A 21,940-nucleotide genomic window follows, 5' to 3' on the forward strand; every position below is an offset into this window, starting at 1 on the left:
GACGTCAACACAAACTTACTGCTGACACCGTCTCCACTCTGTCAGGGGGCTCTACTTATATAAATGTTTAATAGAACTGGTTCTGTAGATATCTATGTGGAATCAGCTGACGACGGTGTAAAAGGAATGCGCTTCTTCTTGGCACTAACATTGACCTGTAAGGCTGAGTTGATATTCAGTTATTTGGTCAGTTTTGGCCCCATGACTGCCCAAATAAGTGAAGTGTGCAGTGATTCTAAGAGCGACCCCTGCATGACCCCTGCATGTCATACTGACAGTATTATGTCTCTACCACAGCAGACTCCCTATCCGTGTTACTGCAAGGCACAGTGTTCTACAACCCTATAAAGGCTCTCTGCAGCCCGGAAATAGCCGTTTTTTTAATGTAATTCGCCGTGAAGCGAATCTTTTCGAAAAATTCTGCGAACTGGCCGAATCGAATTTTTGAGAAATTCGGTCATCTCTAATGAGGAACAAGATTACTATTATGGGAACTATGAGAGAATTATTACTTCTGGGGCACAATTATTACTATTGGTGGGACTTTGGGGAGCACTATTTCTGTGAGGGGCAAAGTGGCCACTTAAAATGAGCACCAGTACAAAGAATGTCCCTTATAATGTGCTCCAGTACAAAAAATGCCCCCTAATAATGTGCACTAGTTCAAAAATGCTCCTGTTGTGTGTGCGCCAGTACAAATAATTCCCCCTCTTAGTGCCCGCAGTTAAGCTAATGTCCCCGTAGTGCCCCCATAATGTGTGCAAGTATAAAATACCCCTATATAATGCCCCTAGTAAATGCCCACATAGTGCTCCTTATCCCCATAATGTACCAGTAGAAGATGCCCCCATAATGTCCACCAGATGTGCCAGTAAAAATGCCCCCAGCAGATACCCCCATAGTGTCCCCCATGAGCCAACAATGCCCCCAGTAGATGCTCCCATAGTGCCCCCCACACTTTTTGGGGGAATACATAATGGGGTATTTTATACTTGCACACATCAAGGGACACTTTTTGTACTGGCACACATTATAAGGATACTTATAATTCCGGATACTCTACGGGCGATCCAGGTGCAGGAGGAAGCAGAGTGGGTGTCTTGAGCTTTATCCCACCCTGCCCCTCCTGGGTGAAGTAAGTGCCTTTTAATGTTTTTATGCTTACGTTTTATCTAACGTTCGTAGTACACGATTGTATCCTATTATTATCAATCGATGACTGGACCACTCTATCTAGAGGTATATGTGTTTTTTATTATACAGTCAATAATTGAATATTACACATAATCAACCAGTGATTATTATTTAGTGGGATAGTATTGCTTTTCCCAGGTATTTGGCGCCATTGACAGGTTTCTTTTTCCTCTCATTTACTCTTTGCACATTATAAGGGATATTCTTTGTAGTGGTGCTCATTTTAAGTGGCCAGTTTGCCTCTCACAGTAATGGTGCCCCCCAAAGTCCCACCAATAATAATAATTCTCTTCCAGAGTGCACTTAGTAGTAATAGTGCCCTACAGGGCCCCATGTCCCCACTGTGCTCCAGAAGTAATAATGCTCTCATAGTGCCCATAATATTAATCATGTTCCCTATAGTCCCCCAGTAGTAATTGGGGACACTATGTTTACACCATTAGTGTCAGGGACACTATTTGCAGGTTGCAGTTATTTTAGGGCACTGTTTGCCAATAATTATTGAGGGGCACTATCTGTGTGGTACAAGTATTATCAGGGGGATTACCTTTTTCTGACATTTTGTAAATGGTATTTTTTTTTCTTAGAACATTCGAAAGCTTAGAATTTTAGAAGGAATTTTACAAAATTTCAAGACAGTTTCCAAAACCAACTTTTTTTTAAGGACCAATTTACTTCTGAAATGACTTTGAGGGGCTTACATAATAGAAACCACCCATAAATGACCCCATTTTAGAAACTACACCCCTCAAGGTATTCAAAACTGATATTAGAAACATTGTTAACCCTTTAAGTGTTCCATATGAATTAATGCAAAATGGAGGTTACATTTAAAATTAATGTATCTCAGAAGTCGTCTGTTTAAATATAGTATGTCATCCGCTCTGCTGTTTCAAACAGCAGAGGCCCGGGCTAGTGTCTGCATTTAACCCCTCAGATGCCGTGATCAAATGTGACAACAGCATCTAAGAGCTAAAAAACTCAGGAGTGCATGCTTCCTGGGCTGGAACTCTCTCCTTTTGCTGAGATTCAGGAAGGCGTTCCTTAGTAGAAATAGGCCTAAGCCTGTACAAGACTATTAGACCTATTACTGTATATTTCAATGCAGGCCTGCAGGTGGCAGCACTGTATTGGAATATACAGATTTTTCTATTCAATAAGGGAATAACATCCATTACTGAATAAAAATGGCAATGTCACAGTGCAGTTTACTGTGACACTTGTTGCCATGCAGACTGGCTGCATACGCTCTACGCACTGGCTGCAGGCTGTTTCCATTTATGCTCATGTCTGAGCTGCTCTGTCTATGACCCCCATACATCCATTTCACATGGGGTCCAGGCATCTGCCTGTGCAGCTCTGTCTGTGACCGCTATGCATCCAGTTCCACATGGGGTCCAGGCATCTGTCTTTGTCTGCCTGTGAGTGCCTTATGTCCTGTATTCTGTTCAGTATGTGGTTTATGTCTGAACTGTGTCCTATGTTCTGGTTGTTTGGGTCAGTTTTAATGCATAGGGACCTCTGTAAAAACAAAACCAGTAAAACTGTGGTGGAATTACATTTTGTTTCCAATTCCACCCTAGTGTTACGCCTAGCCTTTCTGCTGCCTGAGGCGAAAAAATAATATGGTGCCTCCTCCCCAATGCCAATTTCATAACCTAACCCCTTCCCTCCAGCTCTTTTCAGTTCAGATTAGACCGCCATGATGATTTCTTTCTTTCATCTCTTGTCTCGCAGAATCTAACAGACATCTTAGTTTCCTACCTGTCCATCCTCCTCCCACCTTCTGAACACCCCATCCTGTTACCTCTAATACTGTGCCCACTGTGCTTCCCAATACTATACTGCAGAAACAGATAATTCCCCTGAAAATACTATTACCACACAAATAGCTCCCCACACAGTGCCCTAAATAAACTGTGCCCAGCAAATAGTGTCCATGAAACATAGTGCTGTAAACATACTGTAGTGTCCTCCAAAAATTATTGTGTTACGCTGATACTGTGCCAGGGAGCCTCCCAATTAAACAGAACTCCCAAAAGTCCCACCAATAATAATAATTCTCTGCTAGAGTGCACGTGGTAACATTGTACCCAATGGTAATAATGTCCCTCGTTTTCCCCCAGATGTAATAATGCCCTCATAGTGCCCCCAGTAGTAATAATTCCCCCTATAATGTGTGCCTGTGCAACAATACCCCCATATAAATGTGTCAGTACAAAAAAATTACCCCTTTTAATGTTTGCCAGTACAAAAATGCTCCCTTATAATGTGTGTCAGGACAAAAATGCTCGTTTTTACAGCCTCAGTGTCCCCATAGTGGTTTCTGTCATTACAAAATAATGACCCCCAACCCATTGTGGCCCAACAGCAAGCTGCCAAATAAATATAAACTCAAATACTTACCTCCATTCTGCTGTCAGCGCTGCAGTGCAAGACACAGACCTTTTCTAGTCGAGCTCCATGTGGCTCAGGCAGCATGGTAATGATGACACTAGCCTCTGATAGGCTACAGGAACTTGGATTAAAGCCTATTAGCGGAAGCGGTGGGTCAGGGTAACATTGCTCCTGTGCCCCGTTGCAGCACTCACAACTGTATTGCTGTCCTGAGTACAGCAATACAGTTGAATATGAAGAAATAAGCATCTTACCCCTACCTGGTGCTGCCCGAGGCAATCACCTCACCTCGCCTGGTGGTGCACCCCTGATTAAAAGGCATAAAACATTTAGAAACAAGACATTAAAACACTTGGTTACATGTGACCTTTCTGTGTTAGGCCCAATTGGAGAGGAGATCTGTCTCCAGAGTAGGAAACTAAGACGAGACTCATGCCTGGGACCTGAGCAACACTTATGGCCTTTGATGGAGTGGGAGATATTGGGAGGATGGGCCATTAGCCAGCCAAGGAATAACAGGAAAGGAAGCCAGGCACACATCTTTGGAGTGCCCTGCAATGGTGTTCACAGCTAAGGCCAGTGATGATGGCTGATGGATGAAATACAGTTCTATATCTGATGAGAAGCAGGACAGGCATGAGCCTGAAGAGGCAGATACAGCTGAAAGTAGTGCATGCCACTAGTGCATGCGTTAACTCTCTGAGCCTGGTTGGTTTCACACCCTCTGTGACCATGATTCTTGAGCCACTGCTGAACAACATTGTGGCAGTAGAGGAAAGTACATGAACAGGTGAATATAAGTATCTGAATATTCGGTCTGAGGTCTGTAAAGGGTTAGTTTCAAGTCTGGTCTGAGGTATGAAAACAGCCAAGTGATTATTTTATTATTTATTTTTTCCAGAGCATATTCTAAAGAAAAGGATTTCCAGTGATCGAACAATTGAAGAGGAAAATGAAAAACTATTACACACTCTTCTTCAAGGAAATGTACACCACATCAAAAGATCATATAGGAAAATGATTAAAGATGTTGTTAAAATATCATATAAAGGTAGGTTATTTGATATATGTGATTTCAAAATGTTCTAAAAACCTGTATATGATAAAGCAAATTCTAGAAGTAAATAATTTCTAATGTGTATAATATGTATGTTTATTGCTACTTCCTGCAATAAATCTGAATGTATATGTACCTCAGGCTTGTAAACATAGTAGCACATTTACTATGCTGAAATACGCTGCGCCGCTATCTGCCACTTCGCCCTGCTCACGCCAGGTCTAAAATCGTGAGGGAAGGGGATAGGCCGGCAGGTCCATCTCATTCACCATTTTCTATACCTGTTTAAGGCGTAGAAATTGGTCTAAATATAAGACCACTCAGAAGCAGTCTTACATTTAGAACTGCCATTGGATGCGCTGAAGTAATTAAGAGGTCTTCTCCTCTTCATTACTTCAGAGGATCCACTGCCAGTTTAGGGCTTTAATAAGACTGGCGTCTAAAACGCCGGTCTAAATAAATGTGCCCCATAGATTGTAAGTCTAAGAAAAGTTACATCCATTTAGTTGTTCCCATTATCCTGCAAAGTTAATACAGAGGAAACAAAAAAATTGATGTAGAGCCAAATTTCCTTACCTTAGATCAATTACCTTTTCCAGAAATTTAGTAAATATAACTAAACTGAGCAAAAATATAAACGCAACACTTTCGGTTTTGCTCCTATTTTTCATGAGCTGAACTAAAAGATCTGAAACATATTGTTCACAAATCTGTCTAAATCTGTGTTAGTGATGACTTCTTCTTTGCCGAGATAATCCATCCCACCTCACAGGTGTGGCATATCAAGGTGCTGATTAAACAGCATGAATATTGCACAGGTGTGCCTTAGACTGCCCACAATAAAAGGCCACTCTGAAATGTCCACAGTTTTGCCTTACTGGGGGGGGGGATGGAGGTCATAAAACCAGTGTCACGGGGTTCCGAAGGTGCACTCGGTCCCCCATTGCCCGCAGAACTGTTGCTTAGCTTTTGGAATGAGGTTCTGTGTTTGACCTCATTCCCAGGGCGGCTTTACTAGCTGGGTGGCTCCCTGCTCCTAGTCTGCCTTGAGCGCCGAGCTGATCACTCGGTGCTCGACTGGTTGGTCTGTCGGTCATGTGACGCTGGCCACGTCACATGACCCTCACTCCCCACTATAAATACAGGCAGCCTGCTGGCTACAGGTTGCCTGTTAATTTCTAGGTTCCTGGCTATTTGTTGGACTACTGAATATTTACCTGATCCTGTTCCCTGACGATCCTCTGCCTGCTCCTCCTGTACTGCGCATACATCCTGGTATTGTGACCTCGGCTCCCACCTGACTACTCTCTTAGGACTCCTCTTGTACTTCGCTACTCTCCTGGTATTTGACCCCGGCTTCTCCTGACCATTCTTTGCTTTATCCGTTGTACTGCGTAGCTCTCTTGGTTCTGACCCGGTCCGTTCATGTTCCGTATTTTGTCTTGTCTGTCTTCCCTGCACATATCCTAAGTTAGGGACTGCCGTCCAGTTGTCCCCTGTCATCAGGACTCGTGAGGCAAGTAGGCAGGGCCAGGGGTGAGGGTGGAGCGCAGTGGTCACTACCCTTCCCCCTGTGTGTGTGCGGACGTGACCGTTACAACCAGTGAGTATCTGGTGTGGCCACAATTTGCCTCACGCAGTGCAACACATCTCCGTCGTATAGAGTTTATCAGGTTGTTGATTGTGGCCTGTGGAATGTTGGTCCACTCCTCTTCAATAGCTGTGTGAAGTTGCAGAATATTGGCAGGAACTGGAGCACACTGTCGTATACGCTGATCCAGAGCATCCCAAACATGCTCAAAGGGTGACATGTCCAGTGAGTATGTTGGCCATGCAAGAACTGGGATGTTTTCAGCTTCCAGGAATTGTGTACAGATCCTTGCAATATGGGGCAGTGCATTATCATGCTGCAACATGAGGTGATGGTCGTGGATGAATGGCACAACAATGGGCCTCAGGATCTCGTCACGATATCTCTGTGCATTGAAAATGCCATTAACCCCTTAAGGACTCGGCCCTATTTCACCTTAAGGCCTCTTTCACACGGGCGTTGCGGAAAAATGTGCGGGTGCGTTGCGGGAACACCCGCGATTTTTCCGCGCGAGTGCAAAATATTGTAATGCGTTTTGCACTCGCGTGAAAAAAATCGTGCGTGTTTGGTACCCAAACCCGAACTTCTTCACAGAAGTTCGGGCTTGTGATCGGTGTTCTGTGGATTGTATTATTTTCCCTTATAACATGGTTATAAGGGAAAATAATAGCATTCTGAATACAGAATGCAAAGTAAAATAGCACTGGAGGGGTTAAAAAAATAATAATAATAATTTAACTCACCTTAATCCACTTGCTCGCGTAGCCCGGCATCTCCTTGTGTCTCCTTTGTTGAAAAACCTGTGGTGAGCATTAATTATAGTTCAAGGACCTGTGATGACGTCACTCCGGTCATCACATGGTACGTCACATGATCTTTTACCATCGCTCGTGTGAAAGGGGCCTAAGGACCAGGCCATTTTTTGCAAATCTGACCAATGTCACTTTAAGTGCTGATAACTTTAAAACGCTTTGACTTATCCAGGCCATTCTGAGATTTTTTTTCGTCACATATTGTACTTCATGACACTGGTAAAATGAAGTAAAAAAAATTCATTTTTATTTATAAAAAAATACCAAATTTACAAAAAATTTGTAAAAAATTGCAAATTTCCAAGTTTCAATTTCTCTACTTCTATAATACATAGTAATACCTGCAAAAATAGTTATTACTTTACATTCCCCAAATCTTTTAGGGACCAGTTCAGGTCTGAAGTCACTTTGCGAGGCTTACATAATAGAAACCACCCAAAAATGACTCCATTCTATAAACTACACCCCTCAAGGTATTCAAAACTGATTTTGCAAACTTTGTTAACCCTTTAGGTGTTCCACAAGAATTAATGGAAAATAGAGATACAATTTCAAAATTTCACTTTTTTGGCAGATTTTCCTTTTTAATAATTTTTTTCCAGTTACAAAGCAAGGGTTAACAGCCAAACCAAACTCAATATTTAAGGCCCTGATTCTGTAGTTTACAGAAACACCCCGTATGTGGTCGTAAACTACTGTACGGGCACACGGCAGGGCGCAGAAGGAAAGGAATGCCATATGGTTTTTGGAAGGCAAATTTTGCTGGACTGTTTTTTTTTTACACCATGTCCCATTTGAAGCCCCCCTGATGCACCCCTAGAGTAGAAACTCCATAAAAGTGACCTTATCTAAGAAACTACACCCCTCAAGGTATTCAAAACAGATTTTACAAACGTCGTTAACCCTTTAGGTGTTCAACAAGAGTTATTGGCAAATGGAGATGAAATTTCTGAATTTCAATTTTTGGAAAATTTTCAATTTTAATCAATTTTCCCAGTAACAAAGCAAGGTTTAGCATCCAAACAAAACTCAATATTTATGGCCCTGATTCTGTAGTTTACAGAAACACCCCATATGTGGTCGTAAACTGCTGTACGGGCACACGGCAGGGCGCAGAAGGAAAGGAATGCCATACGGTTTTTGGAAGGCAGATTTTGCTGGACTTGTTTTTTTGACACCATGTCCCATTTGAATCCCCCCTGACGCACCCCTAGAGTAGAAACTCCAAAAAAAGGCCCCATTTTAGAAACTACGGGATAGGGTGGCAGTATTGTTGGTACTAGTTTAGGGTACATATGATTTTTGGTTGCTCTATATTACACTTTTTGTGAGGCAAGATAACAAGAAATAGCTGTTTTGGCACCGTTTTAATTTTTTGTTATTTACAACATTCATCTGACAGGTTAGATCATGTGATATTTTTATAGACCAGGTTGTCACGGATGCGGCGATACCTAATACGGTTTTATTGGCACTATTTTGAGGTGCGTGTGACTTTTTGATCGCTTGATATTACACTTTTTGTGATGTAAGGTGACAAAAAATGGTTTATTTAGCACAGTTTTTTTTTTGTTTTTTTACGGTGTTCATCTGAGGGGTTAGGTCATGTGATATTTTTATAGAACCGGTCGATACGAATGCCGCGATACCAATTATGTATACTTTTTTATTTATTTATATAAGTTTTACACAATAAGAGCTTTTTTAAAACAAAAAAATGATGTTTTAGTGTCTCCATATTCTGAGCCATAGTTTTTTATTTTTTGGGCGATTGTCTCAGGTAGGGGCTCATTTTTTGCGGGATGAGGTGACGGTTAGATCGGTACTATTTTGGTGGGCAAACGCCTTTTTGATCGCTTGCTGTTGTACTTTTTGTGATGTAAGGTGTCAAAAAAATGGTTTATTTAGCACATTTTTTTTAAAAAATTTTTTACGGTGTTCATCTGAGGAGTTAGGTCGTGTGATATGTTTATAGAGCCGGTCGATTCGGACGCAGCGATACCTAATATGTATACTTTTTTTTACCCCCCTATTGTTTACCAATTTTTTAAACTTTATTTGGGGAAAACTTAATTTTTGGGGGGGGGAAACTTTACTTTTTCAACTTTTTTTTTCACTTTATTTTTTGTCCCACTTTGGGACTTGAACTTTTGGGGGTCTAATCCTTTACAATGCATTCCAATACTCCTGTATTGGAATGCATTGGCTGTATGAGTAATACTGTGAGTATTACTCATACAGCTTCCGGGGCCTGTGAGATCCAGGGGGCTGGATCTCACAGGCTTTTCACCGGAAGGCAGCGCAGATGCCTCAGGAAGGCATCGCGCTGCCTTCCATGTCATCGGGTCACCCCCACAGCCCCATGGGGACCCGATGGCACGCCGCCCGCACAATAAAAAGCCGCAAACCGCAGGTCTTAATTGACCTGCTGTTTTCGGCGATCGCGCATTTAGCCGTGGGGCCTGCTCAATGATTTGAGCAGGCACCGTGTTCCGATCACCGCCCGCCGGTGATCGGAACAACACATGACGTACCGGTACGTCATGGGTCCTTAAGGACTCGGGATCCATGCCGTACCGATACGTCATGGGTCCCTATGGGGTTAAAAAAAATGCACCTTTCTTCATTGTCCATAACATACGCCTGCCCATACCATAACCCCACCGCCATTATGGGCCACTCGATCCAGAACGTTGACGTCAGAAAACCGCTCACCCACACAACGCCACACACGCTGTCTGCCATCTGCCTTGAACAGTGAACCGGGACTCATCGGTGAACAGAACGCCTGTCCAACGTGCCAGACGCTATCGAATGTGAGAATTTGCCCACTCAAGTCGGTTACGATGACGAACTGCAGTCAGGTCCAGACCTCGATGAGGACGACGAGCATGCAGATGAGCTTCCCTGAGACGGTTTCTGACAGTTTGTGCAGAAATTCTTTGGTTAAGCAAACAGATTGTTGCTGCAGCTGTCCGGGTGGCTGGTCTCAGACTATCATGAAGGTGAACATGCTGCATGTGGAGGTCCTGGGCTGGTCTGGTTACATGTGGTCTGCGGTTGTGCGGCCGGTTGGATGAACTGCCAAATTCTCTGAAACGACTTTGGAGACGGCTTATGGTAGAGAAATGAACATTCATTGCACGGGTAACAGCTCTGGTAGACACTCCTGCAGTCAGCATGCCAATTGCACGCTCCCTCAAATGTTGCAACATCTGTGGCATTGTGCTGTGTGATCAAACTGCACATTTCAAAGTGGCTCTTTATTGTGGGCAGTCTAAGGCACACCTGTGCAATATTCAGGATGTCTAATAAGCACCTTGATATGCCACACCTGTGAGGTGTAGTGTTGATCACAAATTTTTGAATTGCAAATTTTTATCGCGAATATAGGTACTTCAAAAATGTGCGAATATTTAGAATATAGTGATATATATTCAAAATGTTGAATATTCGAGATTTTTTTTTAATCAGTATACATGATCCCTCCTTGCTTCTAGCCAATGAGAAGGCTTCAGTATCTTTGAATTTAGGAGTAGTGTTGATTGCGAATTTTCGTAATGCAAATTTTTATAGCAAATTTTTCAATTGCCGAGTAAAAACATGATTCCTCCCTGCTTCTTGCATGTGGGCCAATGACTCATTGGCCCACAAGCAAGAAGCAGGGAGGAATCATGACTTTAAATGGGAAAAATGATGAATATTCTAAAAAACTAATATACAGCACTATATCGAATATATTTGTTTTTTCGAATATTCGTAATATTCTAAAACAAGAATATATAGCAATATAACAAATTTTTGAAAAAAATGAATATAGACCAATTCTTTGTCTAATAGTTGCAATTTTTTTGTCATGTAAAGTTCAGATTGGAAAAAAATTTCAACTATTAAAAAAAAAGATTATAGCACTATATTAGCTAAATTGCTCTATATTTTTAATTTTTTTAAATATTTGCTATATTGCTATTTATTCTTGTTTTAGAATATTGCGAATATTCGAAAAAACTAAAATATTAGATTTTTCGAATATTCTTAATATTCTAAAACAAGAATATATAGCAATATAGCGAATATTCGGAAAAAAAAATGAATATAGAGCAATTTAGTTGATATAGTGCTATAATCTTCTTTGTCTAATAGTTGTAATTTTTTTCTCATCTGAAGTTCAGATTGGAAAAAAATTCAACTAATAAAAAAAATTAAGATTATAGCACTATATCAGCTAAATTGCTCTACACTTGTTTTTTTTCGAATATTCGGTATATTGCTATATATTCTTCTTTTAGAATATTACGAATATTTGAAAAACTAATATATTCGATATAGTGCTATGACTCATAGTGCTATGATTGGCCCACAAGCAAGAAGCAGGGAGGAATCATGTTTTTATTCGGCAATTGAAAAATTTGCGATAAAAATATGCATTACGAAAATTTGCATATCACGCGATCATTACCGTGCCGATTTTTCAAGCAAAAAAAATCATAGAATATAACGAATATTCAAATTCGCTAATATTTGATGAATATTCTACAAAATATTCGCGATATATCCCGAATTTGAATCCCTCCCACCCCTGCTGCTCATCACTAGTGTGGGAGGGATTATCTCGGCAAAGGAGAAGTGATCACTAACACAGATTTAGACAGATTTGTGAACAATATTTGAGAGTAATGGGTCTTTTGTGTATGTAGAAAATGTTTCAGATCTTTGAGTTCAGCTCATGCAAAATGGGAGCAAAACCGAAAGTGTTGCGCTTATATTTTTGCTCAGTGTATATTGTTTTTAGGGGTTTTCAGATCTCATAGGACTCCCTGCATCACCCACTGTACCAGACTTTTTTGTTGGAAGAATTGGAATAGGTGCATTATTAATAAAGCACTTGTTTGTTAATAATAAACTTCCCCTCACACAATATATCCTAAAACTGTTTGACTATAACCACCAGTAGGGGGAGCTCAGTACATAAAAATTTGTACAGTTACCCATGAATGCAATGGAAGCTGTAAAAATGTCTTTGCACCGAGATCCACCTTGTGTTGGCTGAAGGAAAATGTTGTGAATTTATGTTGGGTAGAGAAGAGACGACCCTCCCCTGGGCCACTTAGCAATTCTGCGGTCTACCAAAAAAATAAAACTCTTCATATTATAAACAGTTATTAGATCACATTTTCCATCATCTTTTCTCTAAACAAAGTAATACATTTGATAATGATTCTCATTGTATGTACTAACCGTTTAGGGTGCCTTCACACACAGCAGATTTTGCTGCAGAAATGTCTGCAGCTGAAAATCTGTTTCATTCATGTGAATGAGTCTTGCAGAAAACCATGTGCTTGTGCAGTGAGCCGTAAGCGTGGTGTGGAGAATGGGAGTAGTCATATTCACAGTTTGGATGCTCCCTGGGCCTTGCAGTGATGAGAAGGGCTCACCTTTTCCTCCCTTTAGGGCACGCTTTGGTTTTGGGGTTCCTGTCTGATATTAGGTGAGGTGGCCTTTGTGGTGTTAGGTTTTGAGATACAAGTCAGGGTTTCCTGAAGTGATGTGACAGCAATGCAGCTATTGGTGCACACAATGATGAGATTGGGTTTAGTGTAATAAGTCCACTGTACTTTACTGAGGCTATTTTGTACATGGTTTATACAAGCACTGTATGCATTAAATGTAGTCTTTACAGTTAGCACAGGGGCAAAGCTATAGGGGGTGCAGCTACCTCTGGGCCCAGGAGCCTGAGGGGGCCCAAAGACCCTTGTGCCACATAAGACACTGGCATTATAGAAAGTGCATACTGGTCAATTTACACCTGTGGCTGGAGGAAAGGGGTTAGGTTAAGAATTTGGCATGAGGGGGTGCCCTTTCAATGTTTGCCTCAGGCAGCAGGAAGGCTATGTGCTCCCCTGCCAACAAGCACTGAGGGACGGGGGCCCAAGCTGAACTCTTGCACCAGGGCCCATGAGCTTTTAGCTACACCCCTGAGTTAGCATATGCAATTCCAAAGGCAGTGTATAGAAAGCTGATCTCTTTCTTTAATCAGGCTATACAATCTCTCCTTTCCTGACCTAAGGGGTGCACTGTCTCTATCTCCAGATATAACTATATATCCCCAGTATCCTCAGTGGAATACAGTCCCAGAACAGAGGGTCCTATTCTGTCCTTTTTCTATGATGGGAAACCTAAAGCTTATTTGCTCCCAAGCAGGAAAGTCTGTAGCCTCAATGTAGATGTGTTATTTTTCTCTGACCAATTCTCTGCAATCCCACTGGTATTCAATATCTCCTTCCCTCAAGGGCTGTCACTTTAGATGCTTGTGATCCACAGGGTCATTTGCATACATAGAAATCAATGGGCCCCATAGAAAGAATCTGAAATGGGCCCCATCCCCCCATTCCTAGTGCCTCCCACTACACACCCACAAGGCCCTCCACTGCTAAATCCAACCATGGTTAAGCTCATCTGCTTCTCTTTCTGGTACAGCCACTCCATGATTGCTGTATGGAAAAATGGTGAGGCACCCAAAATAGTGAAGCACCGCAGTGGCTATAGACTTCTCACACGCTTTTAATATACTCACAGAAGTAAAGTTAAAAACAGCATATCATAAAACCACCATGTTTACGGATTGCTTTCAAAAAAGGATTTCTTCTTACCACTCTTCCATAAAGGCCAGATTTGTGGAGTACACAACTAATAGTTGTCCTGTGGACAGATTCTCCTACCTGAGCCATGGATCTCTGCAGCACCTCCAGAGTGACCATGAGCCTCTTGGTTACTTCTCTAATTAGTGCTTTCCTCGTCTGGGCTGTCAGTATAGGTGGACGGCTATGTCTTGGTAGGTTTGCAGTTGTGCCATACTCCTTCCATTTTTGGATGATGGATTGAACAGTGCTCCGTTAGATGTTCCCTTAGATGTTCAGAGCTTTGGATATTTTTAACCCTGCTTTACACTTCTTATCCATAACTTTATTCCTGACCTGCCTGGTGTGTTCTTTGCTTTTCATGATGCTGTTTGATCACTAATGTTCATTAACAAAGCTCTGAGGCCTTCACATAATAGTTATACTTTGAATAAATTACACACAGGTTGACTTTATTTTCTAATTCTCTAATTTTAGATTTTTGTTTATTAAAAATTTTGAAAATCATGTATCATTTTCTTTTCACTTCACACATATTTGCTACTTTGTGTCGGCCTATAACATAAAATACAGATAAAAATAATTTATGTTTGTGGGCGCAATGTGAAAAAATGTGTAAAGTTTCAAGGGGTATGGATACTATTTCAAAGCACTGTAGTGTGTCCAAAAGGGGCTGTGTAGAGGAGAGGACATAGGGTGCACCCTGAGGAGCCTCAACAGCAAAGGAAGAGGAAAAAAGTAGAGCCAGCAAATGACACTCTGAATTGATAGGCCAGATTGATAGGAAGAAAACTAGGAGAGACCAGTGTCCTTAAGGCCAATAGATTGGAGCAAACTGAGTAGAAGCTGGCGGTCAACATTATAAAAAATGGCAGAATGATCTAGGAGAATGAGAAGAGAGTAGTTACTGTTGCATTTAGCTGTTAGGAGGTTATTTGTCAGTTTAATAAAGGCAGTTTCTGTTAAGTATAGGTTGTGGAAACCCAATTGTATGGGTTAAGGAGAGAGTTACCAGAGAGCTAAGGCCAGAGTAGACCAGGTGTTCCAGAAGTTTTTAGATGAGGGGGCGATTAGAGACAGGTCTGTAGTTAATTGTGCAGGATAGGTCAAGAAATGGCTTTTTCAGTAAAAGGGTTTCTCTTTGAAGTAGGTGGCCAGCTGCACTTTAGGATTGAGGAGGAAGTGAAAGGTGGCCGTTTTTTTTATTGATTATTGGATATTGAAGAGATGAGAGAGGTGAAATAGGTCTTTTGGCAAGGTATTGGGCACAGTTAAGTATAAGTATAAATAAATAAAGGAGGAAATCTTCTGAGATTTTCTTCATAGGCATTCAGCACTCCTGGAGTATTGCTGAAGAAATTGAGTTTAAGTTATGAGCCAGGTTTGCTTTGTTCTGTGTTAGGTAGTTCTGAGTGTACAGTAGGTGTTGCTATTTCATCCATGGTGCTTCTGAGGGTATCATTGTAGTGTTTTGTAGCCAAATCAGGACAGGAGGTGAAAGAGATTGGGGACAATGATGAGTGTAGAGAGTCTATAAGCTTCTTAGTGTCAATTACATGTAGATTTCTGAATATCAGATAAGTAGGAGTGTGCTGGGATGGATGAGAATTTGTGACAGTGATGGAGAGAAGGTTCTGGTCAGAGAGCAGGAGCGGAGAGTTAGTAAAGGCACAAACAGAGCAGAGCCAGAAATAGACCAGGTCAAGTGTATTACTATCTTTACTGTCTTTATGTATCTGAGAGTTAAAAAGTTGTGAAAGGCAAAGAGGAGGTTAGAGATAGAAACTGGGAGGCAGATTGGAATATAGGGCTCTCTATGGGTCTGTGTTAAAGAGAGTTGGTAATTCAGAAAACTGGAATTTGGAAAGCCAGGCAGCAAAGGGATCCATAAATTGGGTGGGTGCTCCAGGGGTCAGTCTACTACTGCTACTCTCAAGGAGAGTCTGTGGAAGACTCTAAGGGTGTGGACATGTGAGTGATGCTACTGGAGGAATGGCTTAGAAGGCGCATTGGTGAGAAAGAAGTATGCCGACTCCACCAACATGTCGGTTCTTAGGTATGGCGGTATGAGAAAAATGTAAGCCACCATAAGATAGAGCGGCAGGGGTGGCAGATCTCTGAATCTAAGTTTCAGTGAGGGCCAGCAGGTTAATAGTACTTGAACAAACTATCACCCTTAAAAAATCATACTAACCCCTTATACCCAAATATTTTCTGAAAGTAAATGCTTGGCATAATGTCAAAGCGCTACTCAGCACTTTATACTTGCTGACATCTACATTCAACTTTTTGTAAATTTTTCATAAAAATTGCATAAAAGTTGATATTAGTGAAAGTGTAACACAAGCAGAATGTTATGTGCAATTCACCTCCTAAAATAAACATTTGAAGAGTTCATACGTACCACTTAGGCTTAAAGTTATATGCACATATTTTCATAAAATCACCAGAACTGGAAAAAAAGGATATCTGGTTTTAAGATAGAAATTTAAAAAAAGTAATAACCAACAAAATACAGGAAATATGGGGATAACACTCCTTAAAAAGTAAGTGCACCCCCAAGAAATCTATATATTTCCTGAAAGCAGACAACCTAAAGATTGCAGTTGTCTTGATGGACTGTTGAGATCCATTTCTACATCCAAGTGACTTTGTGACAACCAGGAATTATTTTAAGAAATGCATCAAAACATTTGCAGCTAAAATCTCACATACAAGCAGAGGGTTATGCACACAATCAAAGTAAGTGTAATATATTAAGGTGTACAAATATCATATATACCACATGCATATACAGTCGTGGCCAAAGGTTTTGAGAATTACATAAATATTGGAAATTGGAAAAGTTGCTGCTTAAGTTTTTATAATAGCAATTTGCATATACTTTAGAATGTTATGAAGAGTGATCAGATGAATTGCATAGTCCTTCTTTGCCATGAAAATTAACTTAATCCCAAAAAAAACCTTTCCACTGCATTTCAATGTTGTCATTAAAGGACCTGCTGAGATCATTTCAGTAATCGTCTTGTTAACTCAGGTAAGAATGTTGTCGAGCACAAGGCTGGAGATCATTATGTCAGGCTGATTGGGTTAAAATGGCAGACTTGACCTTTAAAAGGAGGGTGATGCTTGGAATCATTGTTCTTCCATTGTTAACCATGGTGACCTGCAAAGAAACGCGTGCAGCCATCATTGCGTTGCATAAAAATGGCTTCACAGGCAAGGATATTGTGGCTACTAAGATTGCACCTCAATCAACAATTTATAGGATCATCAAGAACCTCAAGGAAAGAGGTTCAATTCTTGTTAAGAAGGCTTCAGGGCGTCCAAGAAAGTCCAGCAAGCGCCAGGATCATCTCCTAAAGAGGATTCAGCTGTGGGATCGGAGTGCCACCAGTGCAGAGCTTGCTCAGGAATGGCAGCAGGCAGGTGTGAGCGCATCTGCACGCACGGTGAGGCGAAGACTTTTGGAAGATGGCCTGGTGTCAAGAAGGGCAGCAAAGAAGCCACTTCTCCCCAAAAAAAACATCAGGGACAGATTGATCTTCTGCAGAAAATATGGTGAATGGACTGCTGAGGACTGGGGCAAAGTCATATTCTCCGATGAAGCCTCTTTCCGATTGTTTGGGGCATCAGGAAAAAGGCTTGTCCGGAGAAGAAAAGGTGAGCGCTACCATCAGTCCTGTGTCATGCCAACAGTAAAGCATCCTGAGACTATTCATGTGTGGGGTTGCTTCTCATCCAAGGGAGTGGGCTCACTCACAATTTTGCCCAAAAACACAGCCATGAATAAAGAATGGTACCAAAACACCCTCCAACAGCAACTTCTTCCAACAATCCAACAACAGTTTGGTGAAGAACAATGCATTTTCCAGCACGATGGAGCACCGTGCCATAAGGCAAAAGGGATAACTAAGTGGCTCGGGGACCAAAACGTTGACATTTTGGGTCCATGGCCTGGAAACTCCCCAGATCTTAATCCCATTGAGAACTTGTGGTCAATCCTCAAGAGGCGGGTGGACAAACAAAAACCCATTAATTCTGACAAACTCCAAGAAGTGATTATGAAAGAATGGGTTGCTATCAGTCAGGAATTGGCCCAGAAGTTGATTGAGAGCATGCCCAGTCGAATTGCAGAGGTCCTGAAAAAGAAGGGCCAACACTGCAAATACTGACTCTTTGCATAAATGTCATGTAATTGTTGATAAAAGCCTTTGAAACGTATGAAGTGCGTGTAATTATATTTCACTACATCACAGAAACAACTGAAACAAAGATCTAAAAGCAGTTTAGCAGCAAACATTGTGAAAACTAATACAGTTACAAAAAATGTTTTCAACTTTTAATAAAATATTCTGTATCTGGCCTATTTTTCCATAGAGCCTTGTGATCAGTGTGTGAGAACATATTGTTATATTGCAGGCAAGAAGACATCTCCACAAACCGCACTTCTGGAATTATCTGAAAAGCCTTCACGAGAACAGGTAAAGAAATGTAAATTTTCTTCATACCACACTCTCCAGTTTGTTCACTATTTAAAGAGCAGTGCAGTCTGAAAGCACAATGTTATAGAGCAGGAGAAGCTGAGCAGATTGATATATTCCGCAGTTTTGTGGTAAGTGATTCAGTAAAACCTGTAATTTATACATTTATATATTTTCTTTTTCCACTTCCTATGAAGAACTATCGGTACAGAAGGAAGGGGATTATCAGTGACTGACATCTATGTATCATGTGTCGACAGAACTTTGTTTTCCATCCAGCATAACGGAAACCAGACGGATCCGCTATGCTTGCCCATATACTTCTATTATGACGGATCAAAACTGAATGCCTCTATAAAGGTTTCCGTTTCGATTTCCGTCTTATGGATTCCGTTATTTTCCGTTATAACCATGTTATAACAGAAAGCCGGAATACATAATGGTGATGTGAACAAGCCCTTAGTTCGAAGCAGGGACCTCAAGAGCTGTCTCGGCTCTCCTCATGGCTCTGGCTGTTATGAATCACGATCCTACGCACAGCTGATAACATCTTCAGCTTTGGGTGTGTAGGAACAAAGTGAAAGTACAGACAGGATGGACAAGACTGCTGTGGGGCTGTGGTAATGTAGCAGAGTGCACACGCTGCTGCTCATTAGCCACAACCAGTATTTGCTCTCTGTGCTTTCACTTCCTTAAGGTGCATTTACATAGTCCGAATCGGGCAGATCATTGTTGTTCCCGACAATCTGGCCATATAAATGTACCGCCAATGACACACTCATTCATCGGATGATCCTGTCATTTGTGCAGGCACATCAATTGCCCTTTTTGGGCAGCAGATCAAAATAGTGATCCCTCGTCCTCATACAGTGAAGGAGATCGCAGTACGCAAGCGGTCTCCTTCATTGAACGAGCAGCCGACTTTCGGAAAGAAATGCTTATTACCCGACAATTGGCCACTCAGTCGTCCTGTTTAAACCTAGTTTTAGTTCCTACAAGCACAGAAGATGTTATTAGCTGTGTGTAGGATCATAATTCATGACACCCAGAGCACAGACAAGAGCTGAGACAGCTCTATAATTTCCTGTTTTGAAATAACCTGTCCAACTGTGAGTTAGGACAGGTTTTGTATGTGCTAATAGTGCAGCGGCCATTTTATTTCCCCTGATGGTTTTCCCCCTAGAGAAAACGAAGTATTATACATATTAAATGCCATGTTTATAATAAAGTAATATTTAGGTCTATTTAGTAATTGTATTAATTCCCGGACAACCCCTGTAAGGTCCCAGTACAACCTTTTTTTTTTTTTTTTTGTCAACTATGTTTTTATTGACAACAAAACAGTAGTTACAACTTACATTGGATCAGGCAGTAGAAGGATAATAAAGGAGTTCGCAGACTCCAGCAAACATCAGTGTCAGACATTTACAGAGTGTATCGTTTGCATACGGACAATCTCTTATCTCTCCAACAACTGGCACTTATATTGATCAATGCGAGTAACAAATTACATGTATATCAACATAATCAATGAGAACCAAACACTCTATGGGCTGTTATTTTTCAGTTTAAGTGCTGCTATATTGAGATTTGGTATAGAAGAGCTTCCTAAAGTGGTAAGTAAAATAAAATTAGAATTAAAATTATAGCAGAGTAAAGAAGAGAAAGAAAGAAAGAGATGTGTAAGGGTGAGGGCGAGGGAGGAGGGGGGGAAGGGGGGGGAGGGGCACAATGACATCAACTGATAGCGTCTCATTCCAGATTTCAACTTTTCACTTATTTCTCTTGCCGTGGTGGGATGATAACCATGGAGCCCAGACTGAGAGATATTTGTGATGCGATCTGGATGATCTGCTACACATCTCCTCGAATCTGCATATTTGTCCTACTTTCTCCAACCATTGATCCAATGTGGGAGGTGAGGTATCTAGCCATCTCAGGGGGATCAAGGACCTGGCTGCCATCAGCATATGGGTTATCAAATTTGAGACAGAAGGTTTATAGTTTTCCGAGACACCATCTAGCAGAGCTACAATAGGGGTTAAAGACAAGTGTTTCTCTCTGAATTCATTAATCACTCGCTCCACATCATTCCAAAAGGGTTTAATCTCGGGGCAAGACCACCATATATGAGTGAGTGTGCCAATATCTGTCTTACACCTCCAACATAAGTTTGTGGGCGACAAACCATGTGTATAAAGGAATTCAGGGGTTTTATACCATCTTGAGGTAACCTTATATTGAGTCTCTTGTAACCGGACACACCTTGAGTGACCGTGCGAGTTTTGAAGTATATGTTTTTTATCTTTACTTGAGAACGTGACGCCCAATTCCTTTTCCCATGAGGCTATGTATCCCGGGATACCCGTGTCCGTTGCCTCTCTGTATAAAAGCAATAGTTTTGATAATTTCCTCACGCGACATTCAGGCCTGGATATTGATAGCTCAAACTCTGTCTTTTCCCTTAAGGGGAAGAAACTGCCAATAAATTCTTCAGTACAACCTTTTAATTGGGTTGAGGTCTGGAATTTGACTAGGCCATTACAACACCTTTATTTCTTTTCATAATTTTTTTGCTGGGATGTCCACTCCTGGGAAGATTGTCAACTGTCTTGAATGTTTTCAGCTTTTGAATAATCTTTCTCACTGTAGAATAATAGAATTCAAATTGTTTAGAAATGACTTTATACCCCTTTCCCAGATGGATGCGCACCAACAATTGCTTGTTTAACCACTTAAGGACCACAGGTTTATACCCCCCTAAAGACCAGGCCCTTTTTTACAAATCGGCACTACACTACTTTCACCGTTTATTGCTCGAACATGCAACTTACCACCCAAATGAATTTTACCTCCTTTTCTTCTCACTAATAGAGCTTTCATTTGGTGGTATTTCATTGCTGCTGACATTTTTACTTTTTTTGTTATTAATCGAAATTTAACGATTTTTTTGCAAACAAATGACATTTTTCACTTTCAGTTGTAAAATTTTGCAAAAAAAACGAGATCCATATAGAAATTTTGCTCTAAATTTATAGTTCTACATGTCTTTGATAAAAAAAAAATGTTTGGGTAAAAAAAAAATGGTTTGGGTAAAAGTTATAGCGTTTACAAACTATGGTACAAAAATGTGAATTTCCGCTTTTTGAAGCAGCTCTGACTTTCTGAGCACCTGTCATGTTTCCTGAGGTTCTACAATGGCCAGACAGTACAAACACCCCACAAATGACCCCATTTCGGAAAGTACACACCCTAAGGTATTCGCTGATGGGCATAGTGAGTTCATAGAACTTTTTATTTTTTGTCACAAGTTAGCGGAAAATGATGATTTTTTTTTTTGATTTTTTTTTTCTTACAAAGTCTCATATTCCACTAACTTGTGACAAAAAATAAAAACTTCTATGAACTCACTATGCCCATCACGAAATACCTTGGGGTCTCTTCTTTCCAAAATGGGGTCACTTGTGGGGTAGTTATACTGCCCTGGCATTCTAGGGGCCCAAATGTGTGGTAAGGAGTTTGAAATCAAATTCTGTAAAAAATGACCAGTGAAATCCGAAAGGTGCTCTTTGGAATATGGGCCCCTTTGCCCACCTAGGCTGCAAAAAAGTGTCACACATCTGGTATCTCCGTACTCAGGAGAAGTTGAGGAATGTGTTTTGGGGTGTCATTTTACATATACCCATGCTGGGTGAGATAAATATCTTGGTCAAATGCCAACTTTGTATAAAAAAAATGGGAAAAGTTGTCTTTTGCCAAGATATTTC

At 41.0% G+C, this 21,940-nt stretch overlaps 1 protein-coding gene across 1 annotated transcript in view; it reads left to right on the plus strand.

The window, feature by feature from the left end:
* SLC4A9 (solute carrier family 4 member 9) overlaps positions 1–21,940 on the plus strand; it is a 251,606-nt gene that overhangs the window by 29,144 nt on the left and 200,522 nt on the right. Inside the window, exons 3-6 of the mRNA XM_040442704.1 lie at positions 4,493–4,620; positions 5,155–5,175; positions 14,719–14,728; positions 18,112–18,173. Coding sequence (XP_040298638.1) covers positions 4,493–4,620; positions 5,155–5,175; positions 14,719–14,728; positions 18,112–18,173 — 221 coding nt within the window. The remainder of the gene's footprint in view (positions 1–4,492; positions 4,621–5,154; positions 5,176–14,718; positions 14,729–18,111; positions 18,174–21,940) is intronic.

The sequence above is a fragment of the Bufo bufo genome, chromosome 1, assembly GCF_905171765.1.
Source record: "Bufo bufo chromosome 1, aBufBuf1.1, whole genome shotgun sequence".
Taxonomy (NCBI): Eukaryota; Metazoa; Chordata; class Amphibia; order Anura; family Bufonidae; genus Bufo; species Bufo bufo.